General features: G+C 42.4%; 9 protein-coding genes across 10 annotated transcripts in view; 2 read left to right on the top strand and 7 right to left on the bottom strand.

Moving 5' to 3' along the window:
- The window catches only part of blot (solute carrier family member bloated tubules), a 28,878-nt gene extending 23,806 nt beyond the window's left edge, over positions 1 to 5,072 (bottom strand). The window contains exon 1 of the mRNA XM_018007619.2: positions 4,715 to 5,072. The gene's annotated coding sequence lies outside the window, so the exon portion shown is untranslated. The remainder of the gene's footprint in view (positions 1 to 4,714) is intronic.
- A 152-nt stretch (positions 5,073 to 5,224) lies between these two features.
- Sec3 (exocyst complex component Sec3) lies at positions 5,225 to 8,390 on the bottom strand. Its single transcript, XM_018007621.2, has 6 exons — positions 7,633 to 8,390; positions 7,353 to 7,580; positions 6,849 to 7,298; positions 6,287 to 6,789; positions 5,719 to 6,226; positions 5,225 to 5,663 (listed from the first exon to the last, which is right to left on the bottom strand). The coding sequence occupies exons 1-6, from the start codon at positions 8,308 to 8,310 to the stop codon at positions 5,316 to 5,318; spliced, it is 2,715 nt and encodes a 904-aa protein (XP_017863110.1). The 5' UTR covers positions 8,311 to 8,390; the 3' UTR covers positions 5,225 to 5,315.
- Positions 8,391 to 8,446: 56 nt separating this feature from the next.
- Positions 8,447 to 9,166, top strand: COX7B (Cytochrome c oxidase subunit 7B). Its single transcript, XM_018007631.2, has 4 exons — positions 8,447 to 8,537; positions 8,604 to 8,654; positions 8,801 to 8,970; positions 9,026 to 9,166. Exons 2-4 carry the CDS (start codon positions 8,609 to 8,611, stop codon positions 9,080 to 9,082), a joined length of 273 nt encoding a protein of 90 aa, XP_017863120.1. The 5' UTR covers positions 8,447 to 8,537; positions 8,604 to 8,608; the 3' UTR covers positions 9,083 to 9,166.
- On the bottom strand, positions 9,143 to 10,044 carry Polr3G (RNA polymerase III subunit G). Its single transcript, XM_018007630.2, has 3 exons — positions 9,784 to 10,044; positions 9,600 to 9,728; positions 9,143 to 9,549 (listed from the first exon to the last, which is right to left on the bottom strand). The coding sequence occupies exons 1-3, from the start codon at positions 9,931 to 9,933 to the stop codon at positions 9,181 to 9,183; spliced, it is 648 nt and encodes a 215-aa protein (XP_017863119.1). The 5' UTR covers positions 9,934 to 10,044; the 3' UTR covers positions 9,143 to 9,180.
- A 48-nt stretch (positions 10,045 to 10,092) lies between these two features.
- Gorab (Golgin, RAB6 interacting) lies at positions 10,093 to 11,548 on the bottom strand. The gene is made up of 3 exons (XM_018007628.2): positions 11,317 to 11,548; positions 10,524 to 11,190; positions 10,093 to 10,461 (listed from the first exon to the last, which is right to left on the bottom strand). Exons 1-3 carry the CDS (start codon positions 11,405 to 11,407, stop codon positions 10,260 to 10,262), a joined length of 960 nt encoding a protein of 319 aa, XP_017863117.1. The 5' UTR covers positions 11,408 to 11,548; the 3' UTR covers positions 10,093 to 10,259.
- A 24-nt stretch (positions 11,549 to 11,572) lies between these two features.
- Positions 11,573 to 16,034, bottom strand: Coq4 (Coenzyme Q4). Of its 2 annotated transcripts, none has more exons than XM_089468783.1 (5): positions 15,911 to 16,034; positions 12,437 to 12,656; positions 12,170 to 12,374; positions 11,835 to 12,058; positions 11,573 to 11,746 (listed from the first exon to the last, which is right to left on the bottom strand). In XM_089468783.1, exons 2-5 carry the CDS (start codon positions 12,652 to 12,654, stop codon positions 11,596 to 11,598), a joined length of 798 nt encoding a protein of 265 aa, XP_089324909.1. In that variant the 5' UTR covers positions 12,655 to 12,656; positions 15,911 to 16,034; the 3' UTR covers positions 11,573 to 11,595. The 2 variants fall into 2 exon arrangements, with proteins under 2 accessions (XP_089324909.1, XP_089324910.1); XM_089468784.1 differs by lacking the exon at positions 15,911 to 16,034 and adding an exon at positions 12,731 to 13,574.
- On the bottom strand, positions 13,757 to 15,575 carry frc (UDP-sugar transporter UST74c fringe connection). Its single transcript, XM_018007625.2, has one exon. The coding sequence runs from the start codon at positions 15,265 to 15,267 to the stop codon at positions 14,107 to 14,109; it is 1,161 nt and encodes a 386-aa protein (XP_017863114.1). The 5' UTR covers positions 15,268 to 15,575; the 3' UTR covers positions 13,757 to 14,106.
- A 102-nt stretch (positions 16,035 to 16,136) lies between the features above and the next one.
- On the top strand, positions 16,137 to 20,252 carry LOC108613861 (uncharacterized). Its single transcript, XM_018007623.2, has 6 exons — positions 16,137 to 16,331; positions 16,383 to 16,527; positions 16,585 to 16,647; positions 18,550 to 18,609; positions 18,712 to 19,796; positions 19,858 to 20,252. Exons 1-6 carry the CDS (start codon positions 16,137 to 16,139, stop codon positions 20,140 to 20,142), a joined length of 1,833 nt encoding a protein of 610 aa, XP_017863112.1. The 3' UTR covers positions 20,143 to 20,252.
- LOC108613862 (uncharacterized) lies at positions 16,703 to 18,555 on the bottom strand. The gene has a single exon (XM_018007624.2). The coding sequence runs from the start codon at positions 18,488 to 18,490 to the stop codon at positions 16,790 to 16,792; it is 1,701 nt and encodes a 566-aa protein (XP_017863113.1). The 5' UTR covers positions 18,491 to 18,555; the 3' UTR covers positions 16,703 to 16,789.
- Positions 20,253 to 20,698: the final 446 nt, after the last annotated feature.

Here is a 20,698-nt window from a genome sequence, read left to right as displayed (position 1 = left end):
AACTGCAGGATAAATACATTATACGAATTTTCTCTTTCTCGCTTTGCCTAGATCTAGTTTGTTGTAATGAATTATTTACTTAACAGATGCTTTACATAGTGTAATTAATATAATAATATAATTTTGATCTTTTTTCTTATCAGTGTTAGAGGCATACCTAAACCCACTTCATAAATTGGCAGCGACTACTAAATAAATAGAATGAAGCATTTAAGAAGCAACTATAATAAATTCTTAACAGCTGCTTGATAATATAACTGAAGGATATTTAATACCAAGAGGTAAATGTGTGTTTCTCTTATCATTTAAACAAATGTAGACACTTTCTCTGCCCACACTTATACATTTTCTCCGCAGATAAGCCACGACAGCTCACCTGTTATTCTTAACTCTCATGTCTGCTGTGCTGTGCCGCCTCGCTGATAGCTGAACTAAGCCCAACTCAAATGTAGTTAAATTAATTGCCTAACACCTGCTAGATAGAATTTCCTTAGCACCTACCATGGAGCTCGTTTTAGTTTATGGAGTTCTTAAAGTTTTATTTTTATAACACATAATTTGGGCTCACTGAACCCGGTTAACAGTGAACAAGACTTTGCTCTTCACCCTCTACATCAAAGCAATAGTGCGTGCAAAAGCGACACGAAGCAAGTTAGCATGGAAAATGCTCGATGGCACCGACATTAGAACTGGGCACATGGAAATAGGTAAACTAGTCTGTGCTCATAGATATGTATGTATATGTGTAAGACACGAGTACGACCCCACCGATCAGCTGCACGTTTCGGCTGGTGAAAAGAAGCCAAACCAGAAGCGGACTTTTAAAGGGGACGAGCGAACGAGTCGAGCCGCCTGTCGGTTACCAAATTGAGTGCAGCGCCATTTTCCACAACATGCTTTACTTTATATACACTTACTTAAATATATATATTGTATGTCTGTCTCTCTCACTTTTTTGTTGTTTTGCTTTTGCCTTTTTGGCCACTTTCTTAGCAGGCAGTCTTGGCCATGGCAAAGAACTTGAGCACCATATATGGGAGAGAGCCACAGGCCCAGAACCGGCAACAGAAATTGCACCACTTTTGAGGGCCGTACCAGACCAAAGCGGGGCATCATTATCATTATCAAGACCATACCATTTATTTGCTGCAGTGTACCTTACCTTACTGACACCATAAATGGTCCCAACAGCAACAGCAACGGCAGCAACAACAATAACGACAACAACTTCTACTATTTAGCTGCTAGAGTTACTTTTAGGCTAGCTGAGCAGCCATAGTTGGAGTTTTGTCTGGCACTTTGAAGTCGGCCCTTCAGCAGTGGCTGATTAATGCACTTGGTATTGCTTGTTTGACTAGTGTTAGTTGTTGTTGTTATTGTTGTTGCCGTTGCTGTTGTTGTTGCTGTAGTTGTTCACATGGCTGAGAACAGCTACAAATAAGATTCACTGCCCCAGACGCTGTGCAAGCTGTATTATGTCTGCGCCCCATGTGCATATATTTAGTTAGTTAGCACTTGCCGTAACTTTTCTCGCCTGCCCTATACCTCTTTAAAAATGATTAAATGGGGTATACTGATTTTTGTTACACAATCATGCTAGAGGCAGAAGGAGGCTTAGCTTGGACATAACAAATATAAATAATCGTCATAAATGTATATTCATCTATATGTGAATTCATTGGGAGGTTGAAACCCATAACAGAGAGAGATAGAAATAGAAAGAGAAATAAACTAAGAGAGAGGCAGAAAGTGAAAGAGAGACAGAGAGACGAACAGAAAGATAAATAGAGAGAGATAAGAGCAAGCGAATTATTGTTATGGATAGCTTTTTCAAAATTCAAAAGATCGATAAAACTTCATGAAATTTACTTTCGCACTGCATGTTTTAAAGGTCTCGAGTCACCACGTTTGTTACATAGATTTTCCATAGAAATAACATATAAATATGAAGTACTCTGCTTGTTGAATGACTCGAAGAACATAAGATAATACAAAAAGAATTGGCATGGCGCATATTACCTCTGTATAGTTATCTATAGATAAATATATATGATTTATAACATCAAACGAACCCGATGATCAGGGTATGTCATAGTCAATCACCCTGCCATTCGACTTGTAATTTACTTTTTTTATATACGTATATATATTTTATATAGTTTTTGTGGGTCTTCGGAGTGACTTAATTTTCCCAGCCGCCGACATGCAACCCGCTTAATTTCTATTATCGTATAATGCCATTGTTTTGAACAATGTGCAGTGCACATTTCCAACTGCATAATAAACTAAACACACAAACCAAATATAAAACTCGGTTGATGTTTTACGTACAAACATGCATATGTATAGCTAGGTGTTTGTCCATATATGGCACACTTTAGTTTTTTTATTTTATTATTATTATTATTTGTTTTTACTTTTGTGTTGATTAACAAATCCAAAAATATGTACAAAAAAGTATTGTTTAAGCGTCACGTATGTCGACGCCAACAACTTGAACTGCTGCTCGACAGAAAGTTCATTAAATTTTTAGACCTGGTCAGCGATTAGAGCCCAAGAACTTTATGCGATTCTAGCTGAGGCAAGCATATGGGCGTCCCTCTTTAATTGGTCTAGTCTGTGAAAATAATATAATAAAAAGCAAAAATTGTCTTTCAAATAGCGGTCACTCGCTTTCCAAAGCACCAAAGCGACCCACTGCAAATGTCGCCCGCCCAGCAGAAAACAGTTGCATTGGCTGAAATGCAAAAAGAACGACATTTATGTGTAACAAAATAAGTAAAAAGAATTGAGGAGAAACGTGACAACGAATGGCGAATACTCTACAAACATTTAATGAAGCATAAATTGTTCTATCAGATCACACATATCTTCAAGGAAATTGTTATGCAGAGAATTTAAAACGAATAGCGAACGCTCTATGCATACATACTTCTTCATATGTCTAACTGTAAGTTTTAGCTGTTATCATATGGTAAATTAATTCAACTCACCTATAAAAACGCCATCACATAGTCAACTATACCCTTCCCAATCTACTCTACGCTCTAAAAAAAATTGCCACATTTTCCTTCTGGGCTAAAACCGAAGTCAACTGACATAGCCAGTTCTTTGCGGCCAGCATTTGCCATAAAGTGCAAAACAAAAGGCTGCAAGAAAAGGTGTCTGAAGAGCGCGTTCATGACTCAGTGGCAAAGCCCACGATGAAGCCCAGTAATGGCCACCACTAAGGTTACCCGCCCTCCTCCTCCCTCCCAGCCGATGGCCGGTTACCAAGCAATAGTGGCAGTTGCTCATGGCATTGAGTCGTGTTCCCCTATGCCTGGCAATGCAATATCTGAAATAGCGGCAAAAGTTCTTCGCAAATATACATTACGCACTACAAAGCTCACAGCGGATATTGCACAGTCTCTAAAGTATTTCCTTTATCGTTTGGCAACTATATACAAAAATAATAAAAATATGAAAGCAAAAGCTAAAGCAAAAGTAAATATTTATTATATTTTTTTTTCTCAACAATCGCAAAAAACCTTCATTTTTGTCACGGTTAGTAGAACGGATGAAATTACATACGGAACACAGCGTGCAAACCTATTGCCAATATTTATCTAAAACTTTTTACTGAAGTAAACACATATTATAATAAATGTAGGCCTGAGTGATAAAGTTTACTTTCCACTATACTGCAAAAAAGTTCTATAAGACGCCGCCTTCTCTGCGATTCTCATGAAATTGAGTAACCTCTAAATACCTTCTATGCGTCGATTTTATTTACCATTAAAATTGTTTATAAGTGTAATAGGAGCCAGACGCTTTGCATTATATTCTTTTCCCAATTTATAAATAACTGTGTGTGACTTCCGTACCAAGATCCTATGTACAAAATCAGACTTCTAACTTATTCAGGTAAGCATTTGTTTACATATTTACAGGTGCATATTTTAAAAGGTAATTTCAAGGGATATTTTAAATAAATTAAGTTATTTATGATAGTTTTAATATACTCAATAAACTGAGTGTTTATATTTTCACATTTTTCAATTTAAATAAATTGTTTCTTATATAATTTAAAAGTTTACTCTACTGTGCTGCTATATAAAATCTGTTTAGTTTTCAGGCGCAATGCATTTTTATGACACATAACCTTAAATCTTTTATTTGTCTGCCTTACTTTGTAACACACACACACACACAGAGAGTGAAGTCGAGTCCAAATCTTGTGCACGTTCTTTTTTGTTCGTGGTAAGCAACTAATTAATGTTTATTGACCCGCGGGCGCATAGCGGAAGTTGAAAATGCATTGCAACAGCATTGAACTTGGTTGAGGTTGCCAGCAAGTTGGACCTGCCAGCGGCTTATCAAGGTGGCCAGCTTTCAGCAAAATTTAAAATACAGCTACTACAACAACAAGAGCAATAGCAATAAAAACAACAACAGCAACAGCAGTAACTGATGACCGCCAGAACTAAACGAAGCTCGATGAAGAACGTAGAGGCAGAGAGAAAGGAAACGATATACTCGTACTAAGACGTTGTTGTTGCTTTTCTACTACGACTGCTCGTTGCTGTTGTTGTTGTTGTTTTTTTAGTTGCCTACGTGCATTTGTATGCAAACAAAATATAAAAAAGAACAGGAACACAAAAAAAAAAAAACAAAAGCGTGTGCATAAAAAATGCAAAGGCATCACAAAAAACTTGTCGAACTGGTCGCTTACTTTGGAGTTGGGTAGTCGGAGACCAAAGGCAAAGGCAAAGGCAACGCCTGCCCCGCCCGCGACGACAGCGTTAAGGATCCGTCGAGTGTGTGTAGGCCAAAGCTGTAGGGCACTTTTGAGCCAGTCACAGTCAAGCAATAAGTGTATGCACCCCGTTTACTGCCAATATATATGCGATCGTTGCGGCTTTTACAATTATCATTTGCATATCATAGACGCGTGCATACACACTCACACACTCGCACACACACACACGTACGCACGCAAGCGAGCGCAGACACGAGAGTAGCTGAGGAGCGAACAAAACGAACACACCGACGACCAACCAACCGCACGGAACGAAGCGCGCAAATTGACTGATGCGAAAAAGCTAGTCTCAGAACAACACCAACTGTTACGTGAAGTGCTCTCGCTGACGCAGAAATGCTCTCTCGCGCTTGGGGCAGCTTCAATCTACAACTCTCTTTTGCTCTTTATCTCTCTGTCGGAGCTCTGAACTGTAATCAGCTGTTTAAATATGTGCGCGTATATTTTTGTCTTAAAAAACACATCGCTCTAAATACTATTGCACCTAAAAGTAAATCTCCGATGTAGCGCGCACTCAGTGGGAGCGCGCAATATCGGAGAAGAAGGCGAGTATGTCCTGTATGTTGAACTCCAGATTGATCATGGCGCCCGCATAACATTTCTGTATGCGCTCTTCGAGATAATTGTACTGGGCTATGAACTCTTCCTGCATGGCATGCCATACCACCTGCAGAAGATTCTCCTCCTCGCACAGATGTTTCTCCACCTTCTTGTAGAGGTTCTCCAGACCCTTCTTCACTTCTCGCGCTGGATATTGGCTGATCACCTTGCGAAGCTCCTGCTTGGAGAAGGCCATTTGGTAGCTTATTTCCGTCTCTTTGACGCCCTGCGCTACCTTTTGCTGCACGCCCTCAAAGAATTGCTGAAATTGGGAAGAGTTTTAGAAGTATTTGAAGACTGGAATCTACTACACTTACGTTCAGCTTCTCCAGTGGCCTGCCAAAGTACTGCGTTACGTATGCCTTGAGCGCATCGTTGTAACGTATCTTTGCCTCCTTCTTGAGGGCATCTAAGCCGGGCACCTTAAGCTGTGCCAACAGTGAGTACATATGATGATAGTTCTCCATGCGCACCACCTGTGACGGCGTCTTTGGATGTTCCTGCGAATGTACGCTAATCCCTTCGAATATGGCATTAACCAGCTGTAGGTACCATTTCTCCATGTCCGTGCGACGATCCGACTTGCGAAAGATGCCCTCTGCCGTCTGTGCGAAGTTCTCGAAGTTCTCCACATAGGGCAGAATGGCCTTTGATCGCTTGGGAAGCTTAGCCTCCTTAATGGACTGCAGTTGCTGCTGCATAAAGCGATCAAAGTTGCGTTTGACCTGCACCAATGCCGAGGCAAAGGTCATGCTCAGAAAGGAATGTGTGTCCTGAGCGGACATAACGTGCTGCGTTAAACGCACCAACACATACAGAGAGTAGCTAAGAGAAGATACGTTTTAGTATAGAAGATACACAGATTAAGTTATATAGGTGACTCACAAGCTATCCACACGCTCAAAGCTTTGTATGAAGCTAACTAGCTCCGGTTCCAGGCAACCAAAGAGTCCCATCATCAGTTTGCGCACTTCCTCATTGATCTGACGATCGATGCGCTTCTGAGGCACTCCACCAGCATCTGTACTTGCGCTGGTAGGCGAGGCGGTAGAGGCGTTGAACGACTGAGACATATCCACGCCCTTATCCTTTTCCATATCCAGCGTCGTTTGGGTGTTCTTCGTTGTGGGACTTATCACATCCATTTGAAAGAAATTGATACAGAACAACTGCTCCTGCAGCGCAATGGGCTCAAGTTCGGCCAGAACTTTTTCCAACAACGCATCGAAACGCACACGATCCGCACTATCCACGCCGGGACCCCATTGATCACGATTGATACCCAGCGTGCCATACGGAATGGTGGAGACGGCAGACTTACGTGACGAAGTGGACATATCCAGATCTTCGCGAGAGTTCCGCAGCTTGTCCGATACTTGAAGCTTGGCCTGAAAAGGAACAAGAGTTTACTAGGGGATGCACACCAATTTTATACAAATATTCTTACTAGATTAAAGAAATTTCTGATATCGCGATCATAGATCTTGCTTAGCGAAGCCGTATAGACGCGCATCAGTCCGTCGTAGGTCTTGCGATCCATGGCCTTGGACCAGTGCATCAGCTCCGTATACGGCGTCAGCTCGCGATGCACATTCGAATGATTAGGGAGTACCAGCTCGGTGCTAGTCAACGGCATATCACCAATTTCGTTGCCAAGATGGATGAAGAGGTTGTTTAGGAACCGACTAACTGTAGCTGAAAACTTCTGTTTCCACTTCTCAAATCGTTTCCGCTGATCCTGTACAGCTTCCAGGCGTAGCAGCGCTGGGTCTATATCGCTATTCATAGCCTGCTGCAGACACTGCGCTGCAGCGATCGCTGCCTTGCGTCCGGCTGCAGTCTTTAAATCGGGATCCTCCAGTGCCTGCTGATGGCTATGCGGCAAGTCCAGTTGGCTCTAAAAGGAATTTGGGAATTAATGCATATCAAGAAGTAACATTGTAATACTCACAATAACTTTATTAAGTTCCTTCATTAATTTGATATTATTGTTATTGGCAATTTCAATCATGGCATTCTTGCCGCCTATTTTCTCCATGGTCTCCTTCACATGACCCAAAATATCCTCATAGGTATCCAGACGTGTTTCAAACTTGTCCGCCTCCGTTATAGCATTGTCTATATGCTCCATCATTTTGAGCACCTTTTGCTCAGAGGCCAACACACTTTGCATATTAGCCTGTAGATATTTGAATAATTAGCTTACTTCTGACATATTAAAATTTACTTACACCATCCAAATCGTGCAGCTCCTTGGACAGCTGCTCTATGAACTGCTCCGCATCCTTAATGGCAAAATCACATTCGGAAAACAGTTTGCCCAGCTCGTTGGCCTCCTTATCCGTGAGCGCTGTAAACTCTTGCGCCTCCTCCTCGTCCTCTTCATCATCCGAATTGGTCGCTTTCTGGGTTACATTGCCCGCTCTTCCTTCGCGACCTGCCGCTATTTTCTCTGGCGATTTCTCCGATAGCCATGCTTGAGGCACATTACGGAATTCGGCACGGGGTCCACGCACATACTTTTGTATCTGTCGATTGAGCACAGCCAGAAAATTCTGACGCTCGTGCAAATTTAGGGCGTACCATTTGTACAGCTTTTCCAGTTGGATGTCAAACTCGTGCGTCTCGAACTGCTCATTGCGGCCATCGATCCACTTGATTTCATCCAATTGCCAGCTACGTTTTCGCTTATACTCGCTATCCCGCTGCTCGTATTGCTTCACCAGGCAGAGCGTAACCACCGGTACGGGTGGCGCTGTCGTCAGCACACATAGGTAGCAGGCCCGCTTGTCTTTCTTTTTGAAAGTCTTCGTCACCGTCACCACTGAGAGCAGGCGTTCGCCGCTGCTGTTGAACAGCTCTTTTTGCAGTATGTGCTTGATGTTGGCCAAAGTGCCGATTGTCAGCATGGCTACGGAATGTGGGCAGCGTAAATTTTCTTTGCAATTTTTTCAACAATTATAATTGTTTCCAAATTGAAGAACGCCTCCACCAAAAACAGCTGATCGATGAGCCACTGCCAATGTGCAGCTAACTTCAAGTGAGTCTGAAACTTGCGCGCAGCCAACATAACGTTGTTCAGTATTTTTTCAACGCTTGCACACAGTCACACTGGTCGATACATAAGTAAATCTTGGTGAGTAGTTTTAATGCGAGAAAAAAATATTGAAAAAATAAAAACATATTTTGTGCAATTTTATAGCAAACATGTTGGTTAAGCATATTGTCAAGCAGGGTCTGCTGCTCAGGAATGGTAAGTACATGTCTTATATACTGGATTTGAGCTGCTTTTACTAACCTTAAAAATTACATAATGTGTCGCTCCTGCGTCATGGAGATTTATGCTTATTGAGTATATAATAATATAATTTGATTCTTTGCTGACTTCTCTTTTGACAGCTGGGGCCATGTCGCGCGCCGCTTACCACGGTGGACACCACAAGCACTCCACCATGGACGATTTGCCTGTCCCAGCTGGTGACTGGCAGGAGCAGTACAGCCGTAACAACACCAAGTACAATGCCACCCTCTTGACTGGAATTTTGATTCTGGCCGGCACCATTGGATTTGTGAGTAACTATTCGGGTATCCAAATTATCCACACTAAGACTCCTCATTTTCCAGGTGAAAACTTCCGGCTTGATTCACTTGAACTACAGCCCTCCCAGCAGCTTGGATTAGATCTTCGCCAATCCCGTACATTTCTGATAAATATGTGTTGAATAAGCTTAAAGTGGCGAATTAGTAAATCACAATCCCAAACAATGTTTATTTTTTGCTTAATATACGGGACCATCATCCATATTGTCGTCCTCTTCATTGTACGCTTCGCCATTATCGAAATAATCGTTGGCATAGTCGTTCTCCTCGTCCATCTCATCGTCGAGCGTGGCATCTGGATCTTCTTGGTCCTCGTCGTGCTCCGAGTCGCTATCCTGCTTGGCTTCGTCGTTTTCGTTTTCACCACCGCTTGTGAGCTCCTTCTGCTCTAGCTGTTTCAGTCTATCCTCAATATTTGTCTTTTTGGGCATCAGCTTGGGTCGTGGCTCAGCCGCACGTCGTTTGCGATTGTTTAGATTTAGTTCCCTTGGCATTGCTTTGTAATTAAATTCGGGCTGTGCCCTATGCTTAAGGCGCTCCAAAGCTTTCTGTAAGGTAAATAGTTAAGTGATGTTGATATTAATATTTTGACTCTTACCTCTCGCCAGTCCTTAACATTAATATGTTCTTTCTCCTGGCTGGCTGAAATAATATAATAGGGTGAATCACGCATGCGGTTTAAAAAGTCTTCTTTCCACAGTAATTGATAGTTTTGTGAGGCAGTCGTCTAAAAGAAAACCAATTTATCTAAATAATATAGTATAAGGGCATTTCGCACATACCTCAAGGGAAATTGGTTTGTTGAGTAGCGGTGGAAATGTTGGAGGCGGCGCCGTTTGCACTTGTGGCATATCTTTGCCCATGCAGCCTAGCGCCTGCATCTGCTCGGCAGTGAGCGATCCTGTCTTCCCACCACGCCCACGTCCAGCCATTTTCAACGATTTCTTTTATATTTTATCAATTGAAGACTTGTTTATGTTTAAAAACTCGCACGCGTTTATTTCCACATTTCCAGCCATTGGAAGCCAGCTGTTTTACCAGGGATGCCTTGTCAGTTCAGACGTTGCCAGCTTGTTAAAAAAAACAGGCAATACCAATTTGAATTACATTTATTTATTACAATTTGCACTTGATACTTAAAACTAAAAAAAACTTAATACATATATATTTGCAAACATGCACTTGATAATATCAATCCTAAGATCTAAGTAAGTTAATTTCGCTTCAAACTGAATTTATACAAATTCGCTATATTCGATTATTTCTGAGGCGCTGGCTCATCATCAGTTGGCGCCAGGCCCACTTTTTGCATTAGCTCCGTCAACTTTTGTGCCTTGCGATCTTCGTTATGGGCTATAACCGTGCAGAGATGCTCCGTGAGCAGTTCTTTTTTCTCTGAAGCATTGTGAAGATCCAGCTTTGCCTTTAGAAATTGAGCCTCGATTCGTATATACTGTTTTCTGTTGATAAAAATTAATAGGATATTAAAATTGAATTGGTTGTAAATATTTGTATGACCTACTCAACATTGGCGAAGTGAATGCATGCGTTGTCAATCTGTTTGCGCAGCAGAGCAACATCCACGGCCAGATCGCTCTCCAGCTTTGAGAGTTCGTGACGTATTTCTTCAATTTTACGGCATTCAGCGGCAGTTTTTTGCGTATGCTGCTCGATCGCTTGGTAAAGCATTTCTTTCTTTTGCTTGTTCTGCTCCTGAATCATTTTACGATGCTGTTCGAAGTCCTTAAGCGAAACGCCCTTGAAGGGAGAGTCCGTGCTGATCCGCTCTTCTGTCGAGTCTTTGGTGCTGGGCAAGATGCTGGCGTCATCGTCTGTGCTGCTTACCTTCAGTATTGAGCTATCATCCGTCGTTTCGCTGGCATACGTGGCAGCTCCAGATGATGGCTGAGATTTTCCGTTTGTCATCGGCGCTTTAACGGAACCACAATAGAGCGCTTCGACCAGTGAATCAGATAAGCCACGTTCCAAATTTAGAGATTCTTCTTCTTGTGTGGGAGTGGGCGGTTCTTTCGGTTCTGGTTCTGTAGGCGTGGTTGAGCGCGATTTGGCCTTGGCAGCAACAGTTTGTTGAGGCCTCTGTGGCTGTTGCTTTCGCAATTGATCTGCCTGCCGGAAGAGCTTATCCGGCATCCGTCTAATACCGGGCTGGCTTTTGAGCGCTTGCTTTGCTATAAATATTCATGTATTCACATATACCCATGTTTATGTATGTATAACAACAATTGTTTTGTTTAGCGCACACACACACACACGTAAAACTGAGAGAAATACTCTCTATCAATCTCAACAATTACCTGCTTCAATATTGAGTTTCTTTTTGCCATCTTTTATTCCAGTTATTTTAAGTATCTCATCGTGGCTAAATCCATTAAATTTCTCAGCCATATTGTAATTTTAATAAATAATTAGCCATTAGCACTTTAACAACACATCAGCAAAGCAAACACGACAAATGGCGTTGCCATCTAGCTCTGTTCGAGGATCGCTGTTATCGAAAGCGATGAAATTGGGGTCGATGTGCCCGCGTATTTAAACAAAAAGCAATCGAAATTCAAAACAAAATAATAAAAACTTTATTGAAACGGCTTAATGCCTAACTCGGCGCGCAAGTCGTTCACTTTTTGCTCCCATCGCTTCTCCCAGTAAATCGGCATTAGTGGCTTCATTTGCTTGCTATTTTCGATGGCCCACGGCAAATAACGCTTCAAGTACTCTCGACGCTGTCTGTGAGTAAAAAATAATTTTAAAAAACACTCAGCCATGAGTCAGTCGTTTTATGTTGTATTTAATTAACGCTAGAAGGTCGACTCACCTGGGTCGCAACCGCACCGCTCCAAACACTGCGGCTCCATAGCACATGGGCAGTCCGTTGTTCAGGGCTTCCACCCATTTGACAGTCACCTCACAGAGCATATTCGTCGGCATATCCAGCACGGCATGAACTAAGTCGTGACATTCGCGATAGCGCGTCATTATATAGGCCAGTTTAGGATCTTCCAGAAAGCGCACTTCCATGCGCGAATCGGGCGTCACATTCTATATTGATAAATATGCAAAAAAAATGGGATATGCTTTAAATAAAATATATAATAAAATAAATATAAAATATACATTAAAGTAAATCAGATCTGCCTTAGCTTCACTTACGTTGTCTTTCAAGAACTTGGCATAGGCAAAGCCAAATGAATCTGATGGCAACGCTTCCAAGCTCTTGAGATCAATTGTTTTTGTATTAATGCGTGGCTTTTCGACAAGGATTCGACGTCCTTCCTCACTCGCCTGCATGGTATCCAAAATATTCAACAGCGCATTCTCACCCGTTGTCTCGCCCAGGCAGGCAATCATGTCGTGTCTGCGAAAGTAAACTATGTATCTAGTGTGCCTCATTTACAGCCAGGTATATGCTGTGCCCACCTGTGCGGATTCAGCAATGAGGCAATGGATGAGCCGGCGCCCAGCAACAGCCTTTGAAATGTTGTTATCTGAATGCGTTGCTGCAAGTAATCACGCTCAAAGGCATCCAGCTCCTCTGGCGGAACATCCGTGGACGTCGAGCCGCATCTGCTCAACAGGCTCAAGGTCACGTGGCGCTGCAAGCGAGGCAGGGAGATGCGCCTTAGCTGCTGCATCATTGCTGTAGATAAACATGGTTAAGTGACGTTAACAATAGATGCCGCGAGCTTGTTGACCTCATCACCAACGACTCACTGACTAATTATATATGTGTGACTCGGCTCTTAAGCGCGACCATGAATTACCCTTCCACAGTAGTATACCCCCTTTGCGTAAGCGATTTGTCTATAGACCAAGTCGAACAGATTCGTAAGTAAACATTGCCGCCCCACAAACGGCTTAAGACTCAAAAAGACGAACTAAAATCTGGAAACCGGTTTGCATTTTTCGCTTCCACTCTTTGTTTATATCAAACACAATTGACTCTTCGAAAATACGTTGAACTCGACTCGACCCGTGTACCTATTAGCTTTTATGTTTTATTATTATTTTTTCCTCTCCATCTCTGATGAGTAATTTGAGCAATAAACACGTGAAAATTCTAAGATAAATTAGAAGTAATCGTAATTAAAATGCAAACTATATATAAAGTGTATTTATATATAATTAAGGAAGATAAGCATTACTGCAGACGCAGAGATAAGCGAGGCTGACAAAGAGAACAAATATAAGAAATGGGCTTTATCAGCGGGCCGTCTAAATTATAGGGGGCTAACATTTCCGTTTTATTCTGGAATCTAAGAGAGAGGGAGAATGGGTTAAGCAGCGCTTAAAGATGTGAAGTGACTGATTGATTGGTTGATTGACAAGGCACACCTAAGGTTCTAAGGCAATAAAAAATAGCTTTTTATCAATAATTACTTTTTGATAAGGGTAATTTCGAGTTGAGACAAATTGTGGGACACAAGTATTTTATGCGTAAATAATAAATTATAAAACTGCTGAATAAACATTTGTACATCATTGTCTAACGAATTAAAAAGATGCATATATTTGAAATAACCCAAGTCGCACATTATAATTTCACGAATCATTCATTCGAACAGGTAGCACATGGGTGAAGTTGTTCTCATAATTGAACAAAGCATTTAACTAAGAAACAGGTAAGAGCAATCGAATTTACGGAGTCGCAGACTTTATCAACGGACAACCTTATCTTAAGTGTAAGCAAATGGAACAAATTGTTTTTTTTTGGTGTAGGTGTAAAAACACACACATAAATATCGATATACACGTATGTGTATATATAGTATATTTTGTTGAGATATATTCAATTAACTATTATGGTTTGTGTTGCTCTTTTATGACACTTTAACATTATGAATTGCGCGAGTGTGATTCAATTTACAAAGACATTTAAATAACATGGGTGCTTACAAATATGCATATATATGCTCAGATATATATAATATTTAAATCCATAACTACATATGTACAGTTTATAGTTTTACAGTATACAATGTGTGCTTCTTTAGAGTGTTTAGTTGCTCTCTTAATCTAGTCGTTGCTCGATGCTCTACATGAAGTTTTTATGGCTTTGGCAGCAGGCTCTCTCACTGATTAGTCTTCGACTAGACGCTCTCTCCCCGAGAGCTAGGTAAGTGGGCTTGCTTATCGGGCGCCTGCTTCCGCCGGAATGTGACGTACGTATAGAGAAGGCTTGCCATCACGCTGATGTTGATGCCAATGCAGTTGAGCCACGAGAATACGTAATCTCCTCCAATGAACATACCCAGATAGGTGACACAGATGTTCTTAAGGCAACCGACGATTGTCGTGGTTAGTGCAGAGTTGAACTGGGTGCATAGAATTGTGCTGTACGATAAGATAAAGCCCATCACACAGCTGAGGAGAAATTGCACAACAAATGCCGGATCGTTCCAGCTGGCGAAATCGATGGCCTTTTGGAGATCGCCCGTCACATAGTTGAGCAACAAGGCAGGCACAAACATGAACAGCGAATTGTAAAACATCAATCCATACTTCCCGATCTCCGAGGTGTCCAGTTTCTTTTTTACAAACACGCCGTTCGAGGCTGTCAGCGCATTGGTGATCATCACGTACGTGTAGCCCTGCATATTGAATGACAGATCGTCGGAGGCGGCTATCAAAGCGCCACCGATCATAGCATAAACGCTTATTTGTACTGCCGTCGTCGGTCTTACTCCAAGTATCTTCAGCTCTAGCAGCATGGTCATCAGGATGGAGAAGCGACGTAATGCAGCGAACATGGGCAAGCTGAGCGCTTTAGTGCCTCCAAGGCCGAAGATCATGTTGAAGCCAAAGATCAAGGGCAGTGGAAAGATCTTCGCAAACGTATTTCGCTGCAGGGGCGGATACGTGACTAGCCTCAGTCGTTTGCCAGCTCCGAGCACTATAATACTGGCCGTTAGCTGACCCAGACTCAGAAAGAGGAACGAGGGAAAGCGATAAGACGTGAGGACGGTCTTATTGACGACGGTGATCATAAACGAGGCGATGCCATAGAAGAGTGCGCTGCCAACCTTCTTCACAAATATTGCCGCATCCGCTTCCTCTCGCTCTCTATCTCGATGGCTACTGCGCAGTTCCTTGGAGCTAACACTGGAGGAGTTATTCAACTGGGCGCCTCCATTTGATTTGCCGCCTGTTTCTTGATCGCTATCATCGCTGTTGTTGCTGGCATCTAGCAATGGGGTTAAATCGAGCGAAGTGCTGCCGCCGCCGCTATTGCCTCCGCGCGGAATGCTCATTTTAATTGCTTTGTAGCGTAATTTTTTTTTCGCTTTGCTCGAACGTCAATTTTTGCATGTAGAGGGAATTTTATTTGTGTGTACGTTTGCTCAGATGCTTTTAAAGTGCTTTGCATTTATATTCACTCCGCACATCTAATTACATATTGGTATTTACTTTATATTTACACTATCTATTGCACACATACATTGTACATGTATTTTTAAATTTGTTCCAGTTGTATTAGCGGTGCGAACCGCTTTATGAAACGGAAAACTATTTTTACCGACGCTCACACTCTCGCGTCTCTCTCTTCTATAGTTAATGAACATATGGCTAGCGGTGTGACCATTGAACACTAAGCCAATAAATACCAAATATAAACGTATGAGAGCCCTTAGTATATCCACTGACCAAAGAACAGTGACTATTTACAGTAAATCAATTCACTTTAATGATACACGCCACAGAAACGAGGTAAATTTGATTGTTTTTACAGTTAACATGGTTCTAGCTTTGCACGCAGTCGAAATAATTTACATAGAAACATGCTTATGGTTATCCAATTCGCATTCGAGCATGAACACCTTGTCGTAACCGGCAGCTCATTATAAATGGTATAAGCCACTTACTTAGAAGCACAGCATATTTTCACGTACTTACTTTCTTATTTAAATTATAAATTAAACGACACTTAATTTCTTTACAATTAAAGCCAAAACACAATTCTGCAATGATTTGCACTCAGCTGTTGCCGCACAGACTATCGATTTCACCAAAAAGTACGGCAACGCTGGTGACCAGCTGTTTTTGTTTTTCGGTGTCTTTAACAAAACTCTGCGAAAAAACTTGTTTGGTTTTCAATTGTGTTGAATTGTAAATTACCAACATGAGCAGCTCGAAGAAAAAGATTAAAAGTGATCAAATACCCAAGCCTATAAACATTAAGAAGGAAAAATCGGAGGAGGATCGAACACTTCATCCTATTTCTCACTACATCGATGATCGCCTTGAGTTGGTCAAACAAATATTTGCTACACTGAAACCAAAGACAATTATGAATTTAGCGCCAGCGTTTTTAAAGGTTAGCTGAATAAAATGTGTAATAGTATGTGGTTAACGATATTTCTTGCAGGAATCTAGCTTGGATGAAGTCGAGGAACTTTGTCTAAATGAGCTGCTTTGCATTTCAACTAAGCGACTGAAGTCAATTATCGAAGACTCGCGTTGTCCCACGGACACAGAGAGCTCTGAGGATTCGGACGTAGAGCACAAGGAGGGTAAGTACAAGCAGCATGCTCACAATACATATATGTTTATATTCTCTGTATTTACAGAGCACATATCGCTAGAAGAGATATCATCGGACAGCGATATCGAGGGCAGTCAGCTGCGTCGTGGTAAGTTTTCAAGTGTATTCATCTGCGCCCCACCCACAAGCTTCAAACACCTAAATGCTAGATAACGTACATTTAATTTTGAATGATCATCAGAAGAGGTATCTGTACAACTGCACGTCATGATTGAATCTACTCGCAGCTCTTATGTGCCATATTTGAATTTCTCGCAATTGAATACTGGGGCCACGTAGAAGGCGCGCAATATGCACACATCTTCGCCGACACCTAACACAACGTTTTCCTCATCTTCCTTGCCAACCTCCAAGGTGACCACGAAGTCACCAACCTCCAGGCAGCCCTTGCGTCGCATGAAATCAACGCCAAACTCAATGGGGCTATAGTTGCATTCGTTCAGATCAGGTGTATAGACAATAGGATGCGTGTTTCGACGCAGATGTAATGCGCGGGCCAAGTCGAATTTACATTTGATGGCGAATTCATCATCGTCATCATTTAGCGGCATCATCATATACACTGGACAATAGATTTCTGAGCGCGCAAGCGCAACACTCGCGTTCTCGCACTTGGTAAACACAAATATCGCTTGACACTCGATGGTGGCAATCGTACGTATGATGAAGTTAACAATTGTCTGATAGGAGGTCAATATGCTCTTCACCTGTTGCTGTGTTTGTACCACACCCACACGGTAATCCCGTATGGGCATCAGTTTCTTAACAATCAGTGGATACTTGTTGCACCACGGACTCTTCTGCATATGTATCGTATCAATTTTCCAGAGGAACTCGTGCAGCTCAAACCGTTTAAAGTCGTTGCAACGCTCTAACGGCACTGTGCCAATGACCGGCTTCTTCTGGCAGTGCGCAATGGGTAGCGCATCCTCCATGATATAGTTGTACACACAGCAGTTTACACTAAACATGTCCGGTATCCAGATATAGTCCAGTAGCTTGATGATGCCTAATAAATCGAGCATGTTATTCCGTACATATTCAAAGTCAATGCAGCCAATCAGTCGCATATCGAACTCGGTCATAATTGCCGCTCGAACTGCGCGAAGGAACGATTTACATCGAATCTTCGGCAACACCACAAAGTTGGCTTTGAGCGCAGCGGCCGCTTGCAGATCGGCCAGATAGAGTTCTGGATATACGCTGGGCGCCAGGGAATGGCATTGGCGAGGTAGCTCAATAAAGTCATACGAGGATAAGAGACCTGCATCGATGATCAACACGGCCAGCGCTTCGTTCAATGTTTTGACCACACGACAACGAATCTCGCGTCCAATTAGCAGCACATCATTTAGCCTTATTGAGCTGAGATAGGCGCGTAGATTGATTACGTAGACGATCTCCCGGAAGCCGGCATACCGATAAGCTGGATCTGTTGTTAGCGTCACCACTGAGCCGCGTGCCAGCATTGTGGTGCAGTTGTTGCGCAACCGACCAATGCGACAGCAATCGCCATTTATTTCAACAGCCAGACCCGTCGCAGTGCGCAGTTCCCTCTCATCCGCATGTGCGGATATGGCTATGTTTAGGGTCTCCAGTATGGCGGCTAGTTCGTCCGGCTTGAAGGCAACCATATCTACGTGAAATGTATAGGTGCCATGCTCGAGCATGCGACGCAGCTCCTCGTGAGTCGTCTCCATGACGACCTTGGCCATCAGACCCATGTGATAATAGCGACGCCTTTTGCGCTTTCGTGCATGTTTCTCGTGCGCATCGCAGGCAGCCTTGAATTCGCGGAGTCTTTGTTCCAAATCCTTTTGTCCATTCAGTCGTACCGTGAACTTTTCGGGCTCCGCTTCACCCTCGGCCTGTTCTAGTTCTCCCTGCTCTGTCAGGCTCGTATTATCAACATCCCCCGTCATCGCAGCCATGGCGTGCAGTCAATTTTAATTTTTAACTAAATGCTTATGCGTAAATTTGAAATTTGCAGCTAACAAATTGCGGAAATCAAGCGCTAAAAGAGCCGATAAAATCAATGAAAATAAGGAACGTAAGTTGAAAAAAAATATAAAGCAAATACTGAATGGCAACAACTGCCTACTCTAACTAAATCCTAAATACAATAATGTTTCAACAACTCACTTTCACCCAGCGGATGGACAGATCAGTGTGCTGGAGCTGCTTGAGCTCCAGGCGAGAGCGCGTGCTATTCGCTCCCAGCTGGCCATGGAGCCCATAACAAAGATCGAGGTGAAGTCGGATGATGATGACGAAGAGAACGAGGCGACCAAGAAGCTGTCGGACAAGGAGAAGCGCAGTCACAAGCGAAAGTCGAACGAGTCGACAGCAAACAAGCCAGCTAAGAATCAGGATCAACCACAAACCAATGGCAATACCAATGGAAAATCAGATCCAGCTCCTACGAAAAAGATTAAGCTGAAGCGCAATTATCGTACGTCCACTAAATCGCCGGAAAAGCAAGCCGTTAGCAATGCAAAGGAACCTGAGAAGAAGGCAGAGCCGGTACTGGAGCAAAGCAAATCACGTTCTGCCTCACCAGATGTAATACCAATACCAACTGAGCCAGAGACACTGCTCATAAGTGACAGCACGGATGACGAGAGCAAGCAACCACCCAAGCAGCCAGTCGCAACAACAACAGCAGCAACAACAACAACAACCGCAACAGCAACGACAGCCGCACCAACTGCAGCAACGGCTCCCGCTGCTGTGTCACCAGAGGCACCTGCTACTGCTCCAGCTCCAGCTCCAACTCCAGCTGAGGAAAGCGAACCCGAAGAGGGCGAGGTGAGAGAGGACAGCGAAAATGAAGCTGAAACGCAGCCAGCAGCTCCCAACGAGCAGAAGCAAGCAACTGAGACGGAAGCGCCTAAAGAAGTAGCAGAAGTATTAGAAAAAAAAGCTGAAGCCACAACAGAGAAAGCAGCCACAGCTGAAGGGGCACCCGTTGAAACTGTGGAACAATCAAATATAAAAGCAGTAGAAGAAGCAGCCGAACACCCCGCTGCAGATGATGAAGATCAAAACGATGATGTCATATCCATCGGCGGCGATTTGGAATTGATTGAGGAACTGAATACTGTAGAAGACGAGCCAGTAAAAGTCAAAAGTGAAGAGCCAGAGAAGGTAGGCGAGCCGGATGAAGAAGACAACGATGTCATATTGCTAAACACCAGCGACGATGATCACGAGAAGCTGCAGGATACAAACTCAGAGGTAATATACATTTATAAACAACATGTTACATTGAACTAAACTAATTCCATTTCTGTGACAGTCATGGCGCACTCGTTACCTGAAGAGCTCCAAGGTCAGTCAGGTGCTAGCAGCCTCGCGGCTGGGCAAGCGCGTGCGTGACAAAATTAAGAAATCGAATCGCGCACAAAAGCGCAACGATTCGAAGTCTGGCAGCGATGAGAAGTCAACGTCTCAGCAACAGCAGCAACAACAAGAACAGGCTCAATTTACCTCGAAGCATGAGGATGGTTCCATAGAACAATATCAGGAACTACTACAGCACCGCCAGCGCAAAAGCTCAAGTAGCAGCAAGGGAGACAAATAAACGACTCAGCGCAGCGATTGTTATTGAAAACTCGCTTAGTATATAGCCAAATTATATGGCATATAAAAATAAATAAAAAAGCAGAAAACAGAACAAAAACTCAAATAAAATAGGTACCAAGCGAACGCACAGAAAATTTGAATATATCGTGTTAAGCGCATATTTGATTTGCCTCCACGTAAATACCCTGTAGACAAAAATTTCGAGAACAGGGGTTTTCAAATTTTAACTGTGTTAAGCGCTGCTGATAAATTTGTAGATGTTTTTTCTTAATAACTAAAGAAATTGGTTTGCTGATATTTATAAAAGAATAATAATCCATTAAATATATAAATAACAAAATTTGTATTTTGGCCACAATTGTAAAATTTAAATAATGAAAGTTTTTTAGGCGAAATTAGCAATAAAAATATTTATATAGTTATTGTATACAAGAAATAAAATTGGTTTTACTGTGGGAATTACTTGGCTTTAATAAATAAATATAAAAAAAAAACTTTGGGAATGTGTAAGAGACAGGGTATATCTTATTCTATCACGCTTAACTTGTTAGGTT

This window comes from Drosophila arizonae, chromosome 4 (genome assembly GCF_054131065.1).
Source record: "Drosophila arizonae isolate 15081-1271.41 chromosome 4, UAZ_ARI_1.0, whole genome shotgun sequence".
NCBI classification, from domain to species: Eukaryota; Metazoa; Arthropoda; class Insecta; order Diptera; family Drosophilidae; genus Drosophila; species Drosophila arizonae.
The sequence above is the reverse complement of the archived record's forward strand: the minus strand, read 5'-3'. Positions and strand labels throughout refer to the sequence as shown.

Excerpts from the sequence above, each read along its gene's own strand:
- Sec3 (XM_018007621.2), bottom strand. The coding sequence starts at position 8,310 with ATGCTGACAATCGGCACTTTGGCCAACATCAAGCACATACTGCAAAAA. Across the intron at positions 7,581-7,632 it reads AGCTGCACGATTTGGATGGT|GCTAATATGCAAAGTGTGTT; the intron begins GTAAGTAAATTT and ends AAATATCTACAG. Across the intron at positions 7,299-7,352 it reads AGGAACTTAATAAAGTTATT|AGCCAACTGGACTTGCCGCA; the intron begins GTGAGTATTACA and ends AATTCCTTTTAG.
- COX7B (XM_018007631.2), top strand. The coding sequence starts at position 8,609 with ATGTTGGTTAAGCATATTGTCAAGCAGGGTCTGCTGCTCAGGAATG. Across the intron at positions 8,655-8,800 it reads GGGTCTGCTGCTCAGGAATG|CTGGGGCCATGTCGCGCGCC; the intron begins GTAAGTACATGT and ends CTCTTTTGACAG. Across the intron at positions 8,971-9,025 it reads TGGCCGGCACCATTGGATTT|GTGAAAACTTCCGGCTTGAT; the intron begins GTGAGTAACTAT and ends CTCATTTTCCAG.
- Polr3G (XM_018007630.2), bottom strand. The coding sequence starts at position 9,933 with ATGGCTGGACGTGGGCGTGGTGGGAAGACAGGATCGCTCACTGCCGAG. Across the intron at positions 9,729-9,783 it reads ACAAACCAATTTCCCTTGAG|ACGACTGCCTCACAAAACTA; the intron begins GTATGTGCGAAA and ends GTTTTCTTTTAG. Across the intron at positions 9,550-9,599 it reads ATGTTAAGGACTGGCGAGAG|AAAGCTTTGGAGCGCCTTAA; the intron begins GTAAGAGTCAAA and ends TTTACCTTACAG.
- Gorab (XM_018007628.2), bottom strand. The coding sequence starts at position 11,407 with ATGGCTGAGAAATTTAATGGATTTAGCCACGATGAGATACTTAAAATA. Across the intron at positions 11,191-11,316 it reads GAAACTCAATATTGAAGCAG|CAAAGCAAGCGCTCAAAAGC; the intron begins GTAATTGTTGAG and ends GAATATTTATAG. Across the intron at positions 10,462-10,523 it reads ATTCACTTCGCCAATGTTGA|AAAACAGTATATACGAATCG; the intron begins GTAGGTCATACA and ends TTTTATCAACAG.
- Coq4 (XM_089468783.1), bottom strand. The coding sequence starts at position 12,654 with ATGATGCAGCAGCTAAGGCGCATCTCCCTGCCTCGCTTGCAGCGCCAC. Across the intron at positions 12,375-12,436 it reads TCATTGCTGAATCCGCACAG|ACACGACATGATTGCCTGCC; the intron begins GTGGGCACAGCA and ends TTACTTTCGCAG. Across the intron at positions 11,747-11,834 it reads GCGGTGCGGTTGCGACCCAG|ACAGCGTCGAGAGTACTTGA; the intron begins GTGAGTCGACCT and ends TTTTACTCACAG.
- frc (XM_018007625.2), bottom strand. The coding sequence starts at position 15,267 with ATGAGCATTCCGCGCGGAGGCAATAGCGGCGGCGGCAGCACTTCGCTC.
- LOC108613861 (XM_018007623.2), top strand. The coding sequence starts at position 16,137 with ATGAGCAGCTCGAAGAAAAAGATTAAAAGTGATCAAATACCCAAGCCT. Across the intron at positions 16,332-16,382 it reads TAGCGCCAGCGTTTTTAAAG|GAATCTAGCTTGGATGAAGT; the intron begins GTTAGCTGAATA and ends TATTTCTTGCAG. Across the intron at positions 16,648-18,549 it reads GGGCAGTCAGCTGCGTCGTG|CTAACAAATTGCGGAAATCA; the intron begins GTAAGTTTTCAA and ends TGAAATTTGCAG.
- LOC108613862 (XM_018007624.2), bottom strand. The coding sequence starts at position 18,490 with ATGGCTGCGATGACGGGGGATGTTGATAATACGAGCCTGACAGAGCAG.